This window comes from Citrus sinensis, chromosome 5 (assembly GCF_022201045.2).
Source record: "Citrus sinensis cultivar Valencia sweet orange chromosome 5, DVS_A1.0, whole genome shotgun sequence".
NCBI lineage: Eukaryota > Viridiplantae > Streptophyta > Magnoliopsida > Sapindales > Rutaceae > Citrus > Citrus sinensis.
This window is the reverse complement of record NC_068560.1, coordinates 19,728,682-19,746,456: the sequence shown is the minus strand read 5'-3', so window position 1 is coordinate 19,746,456 and position 17,775 is coordinate 19,728,682. Positions and strand designations below refer to the sequence as shown.

The 17,775-nt window shown below is 31.6% G+C and overlaps 1 protein-coding gene across 2 annotated transcripts; it reads left to right on the top strand.

Moving 5' to 3' along the window:
- The first annotated feature begins 9,435 nt into the window (after window positions 1-9,435).
- Window positions 9,436-17,531, top strand: LOC102613045 (plastidal glycolate/glycerate translocator 1, chloroplastic). 2 transcript variants are annotated; one of them, XM_052442708.1, is made up of 8 exons: window positions 9,436-10,149; window positions 11,075-11,336; window positions 11,469-11,584; window positions 12,385-12,494; window positions 16,216-16,393; window positions 16,655-16,784; window positions 17,235-17,432; window positions 17,463-17,531. In XM_052442708.1, the coding sequence occupies exons 1-7, from the start codon at window positions 9,525-9,527 to the stop codon at window positions 17,383-17,385; spliced, it is 1,572 nt and encodes a 523-aa protein (XP_052298668.1). In that variant the 5' UTR covers window positions 9,436-9,524; the 3' UTR covers window positions 17,386-17,432; window positions 17,463-17,531. The 2 variants fall into 2 exon arrangements, with proteins under 2 accessions (XP_052298668.1, XP_052298667.1); XM_052442707.1 differs by having other exon boundaries at window positions 9,437-10,149; window positions 17,235-17,531.
- Window positions 17,532-17,775: the final 244 nt, after the last annotated feature.

The following is a 17,775-nucleotide window of genomic DNA, read 5'->3' as shown; positions in this document are numbered from 1 at the left end:
TTATGAATTTGATAATTATCCAATGTATGCCACGTAAGTATATAATAATTTCTGATTGAGGCTTAATTCCATATACATCTTTATCTAATAATTAAGAAAAGATTCATAATATAAATATAATCCATCGTAGAATAAACTATAAAATAGGGGGACTGGCTTTCAGCTTAATAACTTATTTTAGCTTAGAGAAATGGCGGTAAAAGTAAAACGACAAGACGTTTGCTCTTCGCGGGCAAATGATGGCATTTTCAGGCCCAGTAGCCTTTGGGCTAGAAGATTTAAATCTAAATTTAGGTGTTAGCTATTTTATTCATTTATCATTTTATCGTATATTATTTTGAAAGAACTATGAATCTATTGAACGTCTATTTTGAATTTTCACTCGTCAAGACCCTACATTTACATATATATATATATATATATGTAATTAATAATTTAAAATGGTGATGATATTTCCAACCCTCCAATTTGTAAATCGACCCTATTTTAAAATAATAAATTATAAAAAATTCATATTATTTTTAATAATTTCAAGTAAAGAAGAAATTTAAGTAAAATATTAATTAAATCCTTGTTAATTGTTTAAACTTATGATGCAAAACCATACGTTTTGGACAATTATTTTATTTATGTTATGAGGTAAAATAATTAAATAGATCATTCTATAACACCGTGATTAAAATTACATCATCAATACCATAAAAAAAAATTTGTGCAATGAAATATAAGACATGTAAATTTAACATAAAACTTGTAAATCAATATTAAGTGTAAAATAAAACATAAATAATGTAAATGGAACATAAAACTTATAAATGAAAGATAAAACAAGTAAATAAATATAGGAGTGGTAAATTGATATATCATTGGTAAATAAAACAACAAATTATCAATATAACATAAAACTTGTAAATTAACATTAAGTATAAAATAAAACATAAATTAAATAAATAAAACATAATACTTGTAAATAGAAGATAAAATAAGTAAATTAACATAAGAGTGATAAAATGATTTATAATTGGCAAATAAAACAAAAACTTACAGATGTAATTTACATATATAACATAAAACTTGTAAATTAACATTGAGTGTAAAATAACATGTGAATCGTATAAATGAAATAGAAGACTTATAAATGAAATGTAAAACAAGTAAATATTATAATAGTTAATGAAAAAAATTAAAAAAACTTACAAATGTAAAATAAAAACTCACTGCAATAATGATTACCTTATATATTTACTATTTTTATTTCTAAATTGAATAATAATAATTTTTGGTTTATATAATACATGTGATGATATATTTGAAATTTTATTAAAGATAGTACTTATCCTCAAAATTAAATTTTGAAAACTTTTTTTTTGTATTTTTCAAAATTGTTTGTAAGATCAGTGATTTTGCATCCTTCTAAACCTCCTCGATAGCAACCTCAGATGATCATTTACTATAAGTAAGAAGTGAAGTTTGAAACTACATAAAATATATATAAAACTAAAAATTAGGTTAAATTTAATTGATATTTCATATATATCTAATAATATAATAATGTCATTTTATTTTGTTTTGCTTTGATCCACATCAAGAAAAATAATTTTGTTTAATTAACTTATATAGTAAACAAATATTATGATAGAAAATACAAAAATTTATAAATGTCCCAACACGAATATAGAATTTATGGTTCGACCAATTTAATAAAACTTATTCCAATTGTTTCCAAACAAATTTTTTATATCAATTGATGAGTATTTTTTTTTGCTTAAATAAATTAAATAAATAAACTACTTTTTCAATTAAATTTTTATGTTATTTTTAAAAGTGTTTATTTTTTTTTGTAATTTTAAAATACCAATTCACTGCTCTTATATTAATTAATTTATTTTATCTTTCATTTACTAATCTTATGTGTGGTTTATAAAATTTATATTTATCACAACATGGATGCCGTAATTTTAATCATGACATCATAGAATTTTCCATAATTAAATTAAAATTATATTAAAACAAGATTAATGATCAACAATAGTCAAACGACTAATGTAAATAAAATGGTTTAATTGATTAAGTGTTTAAACTTTTTCTTTGTTTTAACTTTTAAAAAATAATGTGAAGTGTTTGTAAATAATTCTTTAAAGTGGGGTGAATTTATTGGTGGTAGGTACTTGTGGGGAATGACAAATGTAGATAATTACAATAATAATGTTGAAACTTTATTGTGTAAAGTAATGTGTTTACAAATCTGTATGTAAAAAGAAAATAATAGTAATAGGTGAACTACAGAAAATAATGTGTACTTGAAGGCATGTTACAAATGTCGCTTTTCTTAAGATGTTATTTTCCCCTATCAATTGAGTGATATACATGGGTTAAGTAAATACGTCTCTAGGATGCAATGAAGCACTTGTTTGTTTGCTTGTGTTGTGCATCGACAAAAGCAAACCAAAATACTCTTGAATGTTGCAAGCCTGCTAAGAAATAATATATTGTCCCACAGAAAATAATATATTGGATATTTAATGCACATGAATAAGAGTTTTATGTAAAAATTCGTTTTAAAAAAGAGGGCTGAGAAAAGAGTGGTGTGAGATCATTATTTTCCTTTCTAAATGACTTGAACATGATCTCTATTTATAGACATACTTATGTCTTTTCATTTGGGTTGTTATCTTTCATGATACCCCTTCATTCATGATCATTGGATTAAGATTTGATTTTAATCAATGGTCCAAATTGAACCATCACCATTTCAAATGAAATGTTACTATGAAATGATGCATCTCCAAGTGAAAATGTCACCATGAAAAGTTATATTCTTAAGTGAAAAGATACTTTTTCTATAACATTTTAAATGAAATATCACCATGAAATGATGCATCTCCAAGTGAAATATCACTAAGAAAATTATATTCTTAAGTGAAAAGATACATTTTATGTAAGACACAATTAATTGGATATGTCTTTACAATAAGACACCATTTATTTAGTTATGTCTTTATAATAAGATACCATTTATTTTGAAAATTTTTCCAACAATCCCCTACCATTTTCAAAATAAATGAATTTTAAAAAGTTATCTCGCACAGACTTGAAAAACTTATGCATAGATAAAAGTGTCTTTTGGATCTTCACTTAGTGACAACACATCAAAGTTAATCAAGGTAATATGGTAGTCAAGCTTTGAACCAACGACCTTATTAGACTAATCGGATATATCTTACATATAAGTTTTTAAATTCTCAAGTATTCTTTAACCGACACGTGGATTGGCCTTGTGTTTATATCCTATTTTTATGAGAGCTTTAGTAACCAACTAAGTTACATAGGAAGCGGCACCACCTCCTACACTTATATAGGTAGACTTATCTAGAATGTCCATGTAGCTAAAATATTTATAAGTCTATTAAAAGCTAAGTAGTTTAACATTTCCCATATGTTACATGTATCAAGTACTGAACTTTGGGATGCGTCTTAAAATATTATAGTGCTTGCTATCACAACATATAATGTACTTTGTTCATTGAACCCAAGCTGTTGATATTTCAAGTGTTAGGTTGAGTTTCCATCATTGGTGATCAGACGATATTGGCTTTAGTCCTATCCTCTTAGAAGTTTTTGATACAATATCCCTTGTATGACCTTTAATTAAGAGGTCTGCCAAATTTTGGCATGATTTCATAAAGTCAATTGTGATTACTCCAATTGTAAGTAATTATCTCACATAACTATGTCTTAGATCAATATGCCTAAACTTTCCATTATAGATTTAATGTATACCCTTGATAAAGTTGCTTCACTATCACAATGAACGGACACAGAAGGCATTGGTTTAGGTTAAATAGAAATTTCTATAAGCAAATTCCTTAACCATTCAGCTTCCTTAAAACATGAAGCCAAAACTATAAATTATGCGGCCATGGTGGAGTTTGCTATACAAGTTTGCTTCTTTGAACCCAATGAAATAGCTCCTCCACCAAGATTAAAAATCCAACCACTTGCCGATGTATGATCATCTCGATCAGTAATCTAACTAGAATCCGAAAATCCTTCTAAAACTGAAGGATATCTAGTGTATTATATATACCATAATCCATTATATATTTTAAATATTTTAGAATTTTGTACACTGCTTGCCAGTGTGCTTGGCTTGGATCACTAGTATATTTACTCAGCTTTCTAACAGCGAAAGCAATGTCAAGCTTAGTACAAGTCATTGCATATATAAGACATCCAATAACACATGCATATTCTAATTGGGACATGCTTTGTTAGTGTTAGGGTACAATCTTGTGTTTGAATCAAAATGTGTTGACATAGGCTTACAATCATAATAATTAAATTTCTTTAAATTTTCTCAATATATTATGATTGGGTCAATATTAGGCCATGCTCATTTTTGATAATTTTAATCCCCAAAATCATATTTGCAAGCCCCATGTCTTTCATATCAAAATTAGATGGCAATAATGATTTAGTGAGTTTAATGCTCTCACTATCAATACCAAAAATTAACATGTTATATATATATAAACAAATAATCACATCTTTATTTCCATTGAATATGCTATATACACATTTATTAAATTCATGAATATTAAATGCATTTGAAATAATCACTTTGTCAAACTTTTCATGCCGCTACTTTGGAGCTTGTTTAAGACCATATAAGGACTTGACTAGTTTATAAACTTTATGTTTTTGTCCTGGCATAATAAACCCCTATGGTTGTTTCATGTAAAATTTTTCATCTAATTCTTTATTTAAGAAAGCTATTTTTATATCCATTTGATTGATTTCAAAATGATAAATTGAAGCCAAAGTAATCAAGACTCTAATAGTAGCAATTCTTGCAACAGATGCATACGTATCGAAATAATCAAGGCCTTCTTTTTGTGTAAAACCTTTCGTTACTAGTCTTCCTTTAAATCTTTCAATTGTTCCATCAACTTTCTTACTCTTTTTGAAAATCCATTTATAACCTATAGGATTAGAGCTAGGTGATAAATTAACTAACTTCCAAGTCTTATTACCCATAATAGAGTCAATTTCATCATTAATGGTCTCTTTCCAAAAGGCAGCATCTTGACACTTCATTGCCTTTTCATAGGTGAGAGGATCAGACTCTATAATAGGTGTAATCATGGTCTGTTTAGATTGTGAGTCTCTTTTCCCTTCAACTAAATAGACTATAAAATCTGGTCCGAAGGATTTTATATTCCTTATTCTTTTACTTCTTTTCAATTGATTTTGCTCATTATTAGCATTACGCTTTTAACCAATTTCTATTGATTTATCATTCTTTTGAGAATTAATACTTTTCAGGATAGTCAAAAATCTATTTTCATAGAATATTGCATCTTTAGATTCCAGTACAGTATTGATCTCAACAAAGTTATTAGGTTTTGTTATAAGAAACCTATAAGCTTTACTATGCTCAGCATATCCCAAGAATATGCATTTAATGCCACATTCTCCTAATTTCTTTATCTTAGGTTCATGTAGTTTTATAATGGCTCGACAATCCCAAACTCTTAAATAAGAAATATTAGATTTTTTTTTTTGCATAATTCATAAAGGGGTCACTTTTGTTTTTCTTATTAGGCACTTTGTTTAAGATATAACATATAGTCAAAATTGCTTCATTCCAAAAACTTTTACCAATCCTAACATTAAAAAGCATAACATTAACCATTTTTATTAATGTCCTATTTTTCCTTCCAGCTACACCATTTTGCTGTGGTGTATATGCAGTGCTAGTTTCATGTACGATGCTAACAAATTCACAAAATTCAGTAAATACATATTCACCTCCTTTATCTCTTCTAAGGCATTTAATTTTAATGTCACAAAAATTCTCTACTTTATTTTTATAAATTTTAAATTTATCTAACATTTGATCTTTAGAATGTAATAAATACACATAACAATATTTTGAAAAATCATCAATAAATGTTAAAAAATATTTTTTACCACTTTTAGTAGGATTACTATGCATATCACATACATCACTATGAATTGAATGCAATAAAGAAGGTGTTTTTCAATTTTTGGAAAAAGAATTCTTGTGATTTTATTCTGTGCACATACTTTACATTTTTCATACATATCATTTTCATGCTTAGGAATTAATTCTAAATTAGCCATATCAATTAATCTTTTAATATTCACATGTCCAAAACGATTATGCCACAAAGATAATGAGTCAACCATATAAGCAGAAGAAACATTCATATTATTATATTAAGTTTAAACATTCCCTCATACATGTATCATTTCCCAATAAAGGTACCACCCTTAGATAATATAAATTTGTTTGACTCAAAAACAAGTTTGAAGCAAACTTATTAAGAAGGCTACCAGATACAAGATTTTTCCTAACATCAAATACATGCTAAACATCAGTAAGAGTTAAAGTTTTTCCAGAAATGAACTCTAGTTGCACATTGACTTTTCCTTCAATTATTGACAGTGGAGGAATTTCTCATGTAAAGAACACTTCCATCATCTATTGCTTTATAAGATTTGAAAAGGCTACGATCCTTGCATACATGCTTGATTGCACTAGAATCTATACACTATGCATTATCATCTTCGAGAACATTAATCTCAGATATCATGGCCATAAAATTTGTGTTCTTTTTTCTTTTTAAGAAGTCGACAATCTCTTTTGAAGTGGCTAGGTTTTCTGCAATGGTGGCATGTATCATTCTTTGTCTTCTTATTGTTTTGATTCTCTTTTAAAGCAAACTTTTTCTTTTGGTTATTTTTAGGGTGATTAGAGTGCTTAAACTCCTTCTCCTCCTCCATGACATTAATTTTAGAGGATATAGCGGCTTGGTCTTCAAGACTATTAAGCTTGAGTTCCTCTTCAATATAAAGACTTTGGCCTAAGCCTTACAGATTAATTTCCTCTTTGTTATGTTTAAGACTTTTCTTATAGTCTTTCCAAGAGGGAGAAAGTTTATCAATAATTGAAGAGACAATAATAGACTCATCCATTTTCATATTGTGTTGGTTGAATTGATCAAGAATATACAAAATCTCATTATATTGTTCAACCATAAGTCTATTATCAACCATTTTATAATTAAAAAAATTTAAAAGCTAAGAATTTTTTATTTGTGGCATCTTCCATCATGTATTTAGCTTCTAATGAGTCCCACATTTCTTTTGTTGTAGCTTTATTGTGGTATTGATCAAACAAAGTATTAAACATGGCATTGCAAATGTGTCCCTTGCACGCGTAATCATCTTGCTCCCATTTCTGCCGCACTCTGGTTTCCGCTAATATCTCTTCCTCACATTCTTGAGGTTTTGGTGTTGTGAGAACATAAGCCATATTGAGGCTTGTCAACAAGAAATACAACATTTTCTACCAATAAATAAGGTTGCCACCATCAAATTGCTCCAATTTGACAAAATTCACTGCGAATTGTTGAAGAGATAAACTTGGTTTTATTGTTGCACGAATAATGTCTTAAGATTGTTGGTGATATGTACTTGTGGAGAATGGCAAATGTAAAAAATTACAATAAAAATGACGGAACTTTATTGTGTAAAGTAATGTGTTTACAAATTTGTATGTAGGAAGAAAATAATAGTAATAAGTAAACTATAGAAAATAATATGTACTTCAAGACACGTTACAAATGTCGCTTTCCTTAAGACGTTATTTGCCCCCACCAATTGAGAGATACATATCGGTTAAGCAAATACGTCTCCAAGATACAATCAAGCACTTGTTTGTTTGTTGCATTACGCATCGACAAAAACAAAACAGAATACTCTTGAATGTTGCAAGCCTGTCAAGAAACAATATATTGTTCTTACAGACAACAATATATTGGATATTTAATGCACAAGAATAAGAGTTTTATGTTGAAATTCGTTTTAGAAAAGAGGGTTGACACAAGAGTGGTGTGAGATCATTATTTTAATTTTAAATGGCTTGAACATGACCTCTATTTATAAACATACTTGTGCTTCTTCATTTCGGTTGTCATCTTTCATGATACTCTTTCATTTATGGCCATTGGATCAAGATTTAATTTTAATCAATGGTCCAAATTGAACTATCACCATTTCAAATGAAATATCAACATGAAATGATGCATCTTCAAGTGAAATGTCACCATGAAAAGTTATATCCTTAAATGAAAATATATTTTTCTATAAGACACAATTAATTGGACATGTCTCTATAATAAGAATCATTTATTTAGATATGCCTTTACAATAAAACACCATTTATTTTGAAAATTTTTCTAATAGAATTTACACAAATTGTACAATGAAATATATTTCCACCCGAAGGAAGCTATTTGAGGTTTGAACTACTTTTTTATTTTATTAAACCCTGGTATCGATTTTATTCTAATTAAAATTTGTATCGATTTTATTCTAATTAAAATTTATCTTTAATTTTATTTTAAAGCATCTAGACATACATGTTCTCTTATAATCTTATGTCCAATCTAAAGTCCTATTTCTAAATAGTACCATTATCTCAACCAAAAAAAAAATTATTTAATCTTAAAAATATGGTACGTTAATTAGTTTTCAATCAGTACCTGACACCTGATTATCTTTTTTTTAAATAATAAATAATAGATTCAAATCTTCTCTTGAGGTTGTGGACTTGTGGGTGTAATTCTCATTAAGGTAACGTTTGTTTTTTTGTCTGAAATCTAAGTGGGTCTAAATTTTTCTAAAATCTGAATAGGTCTGAATACGATAATCTAAATGACATGTTTGTTTTTCTTTTTTAAATATATGAATATAAGTAGTATCTTATTTGTTTTTACAATAAAAAACATCTTAAATTTAGTTATTTGACATTTATGTCCTTGTAAATTAAAACAAAAAGAGGACTATATTTTATAGTTTATGAAATAAGTTATTTTACAGAGATATTTTTGGAATATAATCTTTACTTGTCATTCAGACCTTTTTCTATTTAAATAAAAGTTATAAAAATTTACTTTTTTTTATTCAGATGTAAATATTTGAAAATTAGACATAAATTTCAAAAAATAAATAAGTATATTTTAAAAAATATCTAAAATTAATAAAATTTTAAATTTCAGACGTTTAACAAACAACCTAGACCCAAATAATCTGATTATCTTGGCAGACTTTTACGTTGGATGGGTCCTTCTCAATTTTAAAAAAAAAGTTGGAAAAGTCGTGGCAGAATTCTGATTATAATATTATTGTAATTTGTATTGTGATATTACCAAAATGAAAATGGTACTTATTGGTCCAATCACTGCCATCCTATTGGACCTATCATTTGGGCTCATGACCAAATTGCCAGTGGACCCATACAATTATTCTTTTTCACTATTAAATAAAAATATGAATAACAATGAAAATAGAATCTCATCTTTAACGAACTCAACGTTCTTTTGTGTCCATACAAAATTTTCCCCCTCAAAAATTTTACAATCCAAAGGAAAAAAAAAAATAAAAATGGCTTCTCTTTTGAGTTCTGTGCCACTTGAACACTCGTCCAAGTTGCAATGGCTGCTACCCCTTTGGCCGTTCCCCAAAATTTATCATCACATCATTCACAGTCACATTTCTCTTTCGCAAATTGCGTCAATTTGAAGCAAAGTCATCACAGAATCCATCCAAGATCGACACTTGTTGCTCCCAACGGCGTCTCGGCCCCTCATAAATTCTCTAGTTTCAAGAAATTCAGCAAACCGATCACAGTTCTTGGACACAACTCTAAGTTCCTGCAAATGGGTTCTCAGGAAACTCAAAATCTTTCAATTAAATCCATGGCTTCCGACAGTGGCAGCACTTCAGCAACACTATCCAAAAGAGTGTTGGGGATTGCGCACTTGGTTGTATCACTTGGGATAATTCTTGTGGTGGAAAAGTTGTTGAAAAAGGCATTTGTGGCCGCGGCTATAAAGTTTCCCAGTGCTTTATTTGGAATGTTTTGCATATTCTCAATTTTGATGATTCTTGATTCTACAATCCCCGATGCAGCAACAAGTTTGATGAGCTTCTTTGAACCTGCGCTTTTGTTCATTCAAAGATGGCTTCCGTTGTTTTATGTTCCATCTTTGGTGATTTTGCCGCTCTCTGTTCGTGATATCCCTGCTGCTTCGGGCCTCAAGATTTGCTACATTATCTGTAAGTGATTGTTTCCTTTTTTATGAGAAGTTTAAGCAACTGATTTGGATTTGTAAATTTTTGAAATAATGGTTATAGATGAGTAGGCCATTAAGAACTTATATGTTTTTGGGTATATATAATCTGAGAGGCTCTTACGGTCGGGCTTTAGCAATTATGAGCACCATTCAAGTTTTAACTGATAAGATATTCTAGATTTGCAATTTGCAGTTGATTAAAATATGATTTCTTTTCCCAGTGCGTTCTTCAGAGAAGTTGAATAAATTTAGTTGATTTAAACTTCACACATACTTAGGACTTTGATGGCAAGTTGAACGAGCCCTATGATTTGAAATTATAAATGAGAGATTGAAATACAAAGATCAACTAGGATTAGTTTCATAGTCCCCTGAGTTATGAATCTCATCCTAGCTGCTGACCTAGTTTGTGGATCACTTGCAACTTGTATGTTGTTGTCATATGGGGCATCTATTTTGGACTTGTAAACATGGAACTACCGGGGATCACATGCTTCCTGCATTATGTTTTCTCCATCCCTGTTAATTTTACTTTAGAGTTTATGCATATTGTATGTTCAATTTTATTCCTATTTTGCACTTGTACTGAGATGTTTGAGATTTCCTGTTCTTGTAAATGCTAGAAGAATGTTAAATCTGCTAATGATAAATTTTTAATTTATATATATGAAGCTACTGAGCAATTCAAAGAAGCACTGTTTAACCAATGTTCTCTCTCAGATTTTGATTATGAAATGATCATAAACCTGACAGTAACACGTTTCTTTATGTTCAGGGAATGGTTATTGAGATATAAATTCTTGCTAAGCCTCATGGTCCATATGCATGGTTGCTTGTGAACCCTTTTCATTTTTATCTTACCTTTTGGGGGCTTGATGGAGCACTAAATGTTTATTCATTCTCTGCAGTTGGGGGCTGGTTTGCTTCACTTTGTGTTGCAGGTTTTACAGCTATTGCGGTGAGGAAAATTGTAAAAACAGAAATGATAGATGCTGAGCCTATGGCAAAACCTTCGCCTTTTTCTCCTACAGAAGTGTGGGCATGGAGTGGGGTCTTTCTTATTTCATTTGTCGCTGCATTGTTTTATCCAACAGCCTTGGGGACAAGTGCTCGAACATGCCTCCCATTCCTACTTGCCTCCACTGTGTTAGGCTACATGGTTGGTTCTGGGTATAATTTCATTTTCCCTCTACTTAAATTAGAATCATTCTTTTAATTTTAAAAAAAATTTGTAGTACAGGTTTCAGGTTTTGTGATTCTTCATTGAAAAATTCATCTGTTTGTTACTATTTGGCTATCCAGATTACCGTCTGATGTGAAGAAGGTTTTCCATCCAATTATTTGCTGCGCGCTATCTGCAGATTTGGCGGCACTGGCCTTTGGCTACCTGTCAAAATCTGGGCTTGATCCTGTTCTAGGTAACATTCTATTATTTAAACTCTTGGTATCCATCATTTAGTAGGTCTCCCTCATGGTGAAAGCAAATTATTATCTTTGGGATTGCACTTCAAACGAAAAAGATATCATTACAAGCTGCAACAGTTAGATTGACCTTAAATGCTTTGTATGATTCTGTTCTGTCTTCTGTCTCCGAAGAGTCCCAAGAAACACCTTTTTCCTTCACCCATCTGAATTGGTAGTGGTTTTACAGGCTGCTTTATAATTGTTAACTGGTGTTCTTTGTAAATCTCATTGAAGCTTTGTACAGTTTTTCATTTCCCTAGTGATTATCAAAGCAAGAAACGTGTAAAAATTACCGAGTATTACAATGAAAGATGTTGAGACTCGGATCATCTCATAATCTTGGCAAAGAATATAACATTTCTACCTCTCAGAAACGGAAGAACTTTAATTCAGTTATCTAAAGGGGAGAATGCTCCCTGCATGTAGACTTATTATGCTCAACTCTGCTACTGTTTTTCACTTCTTAGAATGTAAGAGCTTCAATCAATGATAAGTGAAATCTATTGAAGAAGATAATTGGATCCATGGACATTGGACAGCATCCTTTTGGTAAATTCATAATGCTCTTTGTTATATACATGTGGTGGCATGAATTGGAAATTCTAAGACAGAATCATGCTCTGTATTTGAAATTACATGGTCATAAATAATATTTCCTTGATTTCACCAGAATGTAAACCAGCAAGGTTGTTTTGGCTTGGAGTATCTGTAGTTTTTACCGGCTGATATTGTCATTTTCTTCGAATCAACACAGGCAATTACCTGACAAAGGTGTCATCTAACCCGGGAGCTGGTGATATCCTGATGGGATTTTTGGGTTCTGTTATTTTCTCATTTGCCTTCTCAATGTTCAAACAGAGAAAGGTACCTTCCAATTCTTTACATTTTGTGAAAATAGGTAGAGAAAAAGTTTATGGAATAATTCTCTTTTTCATATCTTCATGAGACTGTACATAGTCTTAATATAGGGATACAAGAGACTAAGAAAGGAAAGAAAAAATTAAAGCAGAATATTGCACACTGATTTCTAGGAAGCAATAACTCTATATTTACACCAAATATACACCTAAATATATAAGGAAAACCAAATCAATTTGATTTGGTCAACCTTTCAACACTCCCCCTCAAGCTAGTCTAAAAATGTCTTTCATGGCCAGCTTGCAAACCAATTTCTCGAAATGTTTCTTAGGTAGTCCCTCGGTGAGTATATCAGCAATCTGCTCATCTGTAGGAATGTAGGGCATGCAAACCAAAGCACTGTCCAGTTTTTCTTTTATGAAGTGTTTGTCCACTTCAACATGTTTAGTTCGGTCGTGGAGTACTGGATTATGTGCTATTGCAATGGCAGATTTGTTGTCACAATATACTTTCATAGGTAGAGAATTACTTGCCTTAACTTCTTCAAGAATATTTTTGATCCAAAGAACCTCACAAATTCCTAGAGCTACTGCTCTATATTCTGCCTCTGCACTACTTCTTGCTACCACAATTTGTTTCTTGTTGTGCCAAGTGACCAAATTTCCTCCAACAAAGGTGCAGTAACCAGAAGTGGCTCTTCTATCGGTTACACTACCAGCCCAGTCAGCATCTGTGTAGACTTCTACTTGTAGGTGCCTGTTTTTTCTAAACAAAAGACCTTTACCCGGAGATCCTTTTAAGTATCTAAGGATTCTGTATACAGTTTCAAAGTGTTCTGGTCCTGGAGCATGCATAAACTGGCTGACTAAGCTCACTGTAAAGGTTATGTCCGGGCGTGTATGTGAAAAGTAGATTAATCTACCTACAAGGCGTTGGTACCATATTTAGGAACATGCATAGAGAGCATGATAGCCCGACTAACTTCAAGTAAATGGCGGTTTTTTCGTTTCGCAATTCCATTGGTTGTGGAGTATCATGACAAGTGTATGTGTGAATTATACCCTTTTCCTTACAAAACACCTCTAGATAATTATTAAAATATTCAGTACCATTATCTGTATGGAGTAGGCTTATTTTTGTTTGAAATTGATTTTCAACCATGTTATAAAAATCTTTGAATAACCCCTCAACTTCAGATTTTTCTCTCATTAAATAAACCCAACAAAGCCGAGTATGATCATCTATGAATGTTACAAATCATTTTTTTCCAGTTAAAGTATTGATTTTTGAGGGTCCCCAAACATCACTATGAATTAAATAAAAAGGTTTTGAGGCACGATAAGTAAGTACTTTATATGAAACTCGATGACTTTTAGATAAAAAACAACTTTCACACTGAAAAGTAGTACAATCAACATTTTTAAATAAATCTGGAAACAGATATTTCAAATAAGGAAAGCTAGGGTGTCCTAGTCTAAGGTGCCAAAGCATTATTTGATCCCTAGCAGAGTTTGAACTAATACTACTGCTCAAACCTTGAGCTTGTTTATTCCTTGATAAGTAGTCATCAAAATAGTAAAGACCTTCTCGCAAACTAGCACTGCCAATCATCGTCCCCAAGTCCCTGTCCTGAAATTCACAATGGGAGTCAAAAAAGACAGCACAACAATTAGAATCTTTGGTTAATTTACTGACATATAACAAATTGCAGAAAGTTTAGGGACATGTAGAAAATTTTTAAGCTCAATGGTTCCAGAGATTTTTATTGATCATTTTCCAGCTATGGAAGATAAGCTTCCATCAGCAACTCTTACCTTTTTGTTACCAGGGCAAGGATAATAGGAATCAAATAAACTAGAAATGCTAGTCATATGATCAGAAGCACCCGAATCAATAATCCATGGTGCAGTAGTTGAGTGGCTAAATAGGGCATTAATAATACTACCTGTTTGGGCTAGTGAACGGCTAGGAGTATTAGGTGGAGGATTAGAAGTCTGCAGCTTTATGAGATGGTCAATTTGCTCCTTGCTGAGATTTTTTTCCAGATTCTCCAGTTCATTGGCAGACGCACGGCTATGCTTGCTGTTTTTCCAGTCTGCAGGCTTTCCGTGGAGTTTCCAGCAACCCTCCCGAGTATGGCGTGGTTTATTACAGTAATCACACCATACTCGAGGTTTTTATTGCTGTTGAGTGATGGATCGGGTAGCATTAGCATCTGCTGTAACAAGGGTAGATTTTTCCACAGAGACAATGGAGTTCTTTTTTCCCAACATAATACATCGACGACTTTCTTCTCTCCTTACTTCAGAGAAACATCCTCAAGAGCAGGAAGTGACTTTCTCCCAATAATTCTTCCTCTTACCTCATCAAATTCAACATTGAGCCCAGCCAGGAACTTGAAGATTCGCTCATTATTGACAGTTTGTTTGTGGTGTTTAAAATCTTCCGTGCTCTTCCACTCGTAGTCGTTGAATAAGTCCAGATCTTGCCACAATCTCTTTAGAGTATTGAAGTATTTGTTATACTATAATCTCCTTGATGGATATCTCCAAGGGCAAGCTGCAACTCATAGATCTGGGACTGATTTCCATAGTCAGAGTACATCTGACTCACATTATCCTAGAGTTCTTTTGCAGTAGAGTAGCACATATAATTTGCACCAATGTCTTCATCCATGGAGTTGACTAACCATGCCATAATCATGGAGTTTTCGGCATCCCAAACACCATAAGAGGAATAAGATATTTCAGGAGCCTTAATATCTCCGGTAAGATAACCAATCTTCCCTCTTCCCCTACTATACATTCTAACCGACTGAGACCATCTTTGAAAATTTCCTTCATTCAGCCGGATAGTTGTAATCTGGACAGAATGAGATTCATAATGGGAAATTTTTGGTTCTAGTGTTTTTGAGGTGACTGTGGTTTCAGAAGATTGGTCAGACATGGTAGGGAAGAGATCAGAAAGAAAAGGGAGCCTAGCTCTGATACCTTGTGAAAATAGGTAGAGAAAAAGTTTATGGAATAATTCTCTTTTTCATATCTTCATGAGACTGTACACAATCTTAATATAGGGATACAAGAGACTAAAAAAGGAAAGAAAAAATTAAAGCAGAATATTACACACTATTTCTAGGAAGCAATAACTCTATATTTACACCAAATATACACCTAAATATATAAGGAAAACCAAATCAATTTGATTTGGTCAACCTTTCAACACATTTTGTGATCTGAGGATGTTGCTATTCGGCATTGGCAGTAGTAATTACTCAATGGATGGCTAGTAGTGTTACATAGGACCATCACTGGGCTAACTTTGAGTGAGAGTGCTGACCTGTTGCCTTTCTCAACCAGAGCATATCTCAAGTGGAGTATCTTTTAATTCAACAATCAGAATTTGTTCATGTCATGACACGATAATATGTTGACTTTTTTATTCATTATTTGAAAGGAACATACTGTAGTAGAAAAGGCAGAAAATGAATTGAAACAATCTTCAAGACAGCTTCATCTAGACGCAAGAGGGTCCTAAATTTGGACTGTAAAGCTTCTGGCATAGTACACTGTATATATGCATTCTATCCTACAGCAAAAATTGTGCACTAAATTCTGCGCAACATTTAAACAATTGGTTGCCATACCTTTTGCAACATGTACATTATGTTTGTTGTGATTCATGATTATATATATATTCACAAAATGACGTGGTTTTTCTATTTTTTCAGCTCGTTAAAAGGCACGCGGCTGAAATTTTCACGTCTGTCATTCTATCAACACTATTCTCACTGTATTCAACTGCACTTGCTGGCCGTCTTGTTGGTTTAGAGCCGACTTTGACAGTTTCTATTCTACCCAGATGTATAACCGTGGCATTAGCCCTTAGCATCGTATCATTGTTTGAAGGTATAATTACATTTATATTCTGCAGTTTTACGTAGGCAATCATTTCTTAGTTGTGTCCATATGTTCTATACAGACAACCACAAAATGCTTTATTTATTATGATTTTTTTAAATGACATACTAATCTGCTGCCAGGTAATAATATCTACTTCTTACAGCTCTCATTTACACACAATATTCAGAGTAATATAAGTACACAAATTATATCTATGTAACTCTGAGCTGTCTTTGAAGGAACATTCATTTGCCGTATTGTTTGTAGGTGCCAATTCATCTCTCACGGCTGCGGTTGTGGTAGTAACTGGCTTGATTGGAGCAAATTTTGTGCAAGCAACACTTGACAAATTACGGTTTCGTGATCCTATTGCTCGAGGAATAGCAACCGCATCAAGGTATTACTTCTGCAGTTGTTGAATCAGTGAAAACTTAAAGCTTATTACTTTTCTGCCTGAGTTTCTACTTCTAATCCCTTTGGATAATTAGGTTATTTTATAAACTTTTTCTCTATAATCAAGCATTTATCTCATTAGTACAATCATCAGACTTGTGTGTTTTCTGGTTTGTATATTGTCTCAATTAACATTAATGCTTCGTAACATGCCAATTGCATTATTGTAATTCGAGTACTTTCAACATATTTATCAACTTGGTTTTACAGTGTTGAAATATGGCCTTTTCTTTATCATTCTATCATGGTGAAAACGAGTTTCATATGACCACATTCATAGAGTTGTATGGTCATATTTCTAAGATATGCTTATCTTTTGGGTGGTCCAAAATCTAGGAAATATAGTTTCTTATTACTCAGAATGCTTCAAGTTGACGTAGTCCAATTGTTTCAGTGCTCATGGACTGGGAACAGCAGCTTTGTCAGCCAAGGAACCTGAGGCTCTCCCATTTTGTGCCATTGCTTATGCTCTCACCGGAATATTTGGCTCTTTGATTTGCTCAGTTCCGGCAGTCAGGCAAAGTTTGCTAGCAATCGCTGGTTGAATCATCATCAGCTGGTTGATCTTATCAGCTACTTGTACATATATAAGGATCTTATCAGCTACTTGTACATATATAAGCTTTTAATGACACTAGCAAACTACAAGAATGCATCATATTTGATCATTTATTCATTATTCTTGTTTTTAGATTAGGAATATTTATTGTCATAGCATTCTTTTTTTTTTTGAAATATCTGCATTCCTTATTCCATCAAGTGGTGCTAAGTTAAAGTTACCACTGTTAGCTGGAGAAGCTTAGCCGGAAACACTAGTGTCTCCTGAGTCCGAATTTCAAATGAAACATTAATCGATTTAGAGATCTAGATTAAATAAAAATTTTAAAATTTTAATTAAAATTTAAATATTTAGTTACACTATAATTACTTTATTT

Excerpts from the sequence above, each read along its gene's own strand:
- LOC102613045 (XM_052442708.1), top strand. The coding sequence starts at position 9,525 with ATGGCTGCTACCCCTTTGGCCGTTCCCCAAAATTTATCATCACATCAT. Across the intron at positions 11,337-11,468 it reads GGCTACATGGTTGGTTCTGG|ATTACCGTCTGATGTGAAGA; the intron begins GTATAATTTCAT and ends TTGGCTATCCAG. Across the intron at positions 11,585-12,384 it reads TGGGCTTGATCCTGTTCTAG|GCAATTACCTGACAAAGGTG; the intron begins GTAACATTCTAT and ends GAATCAACACAG.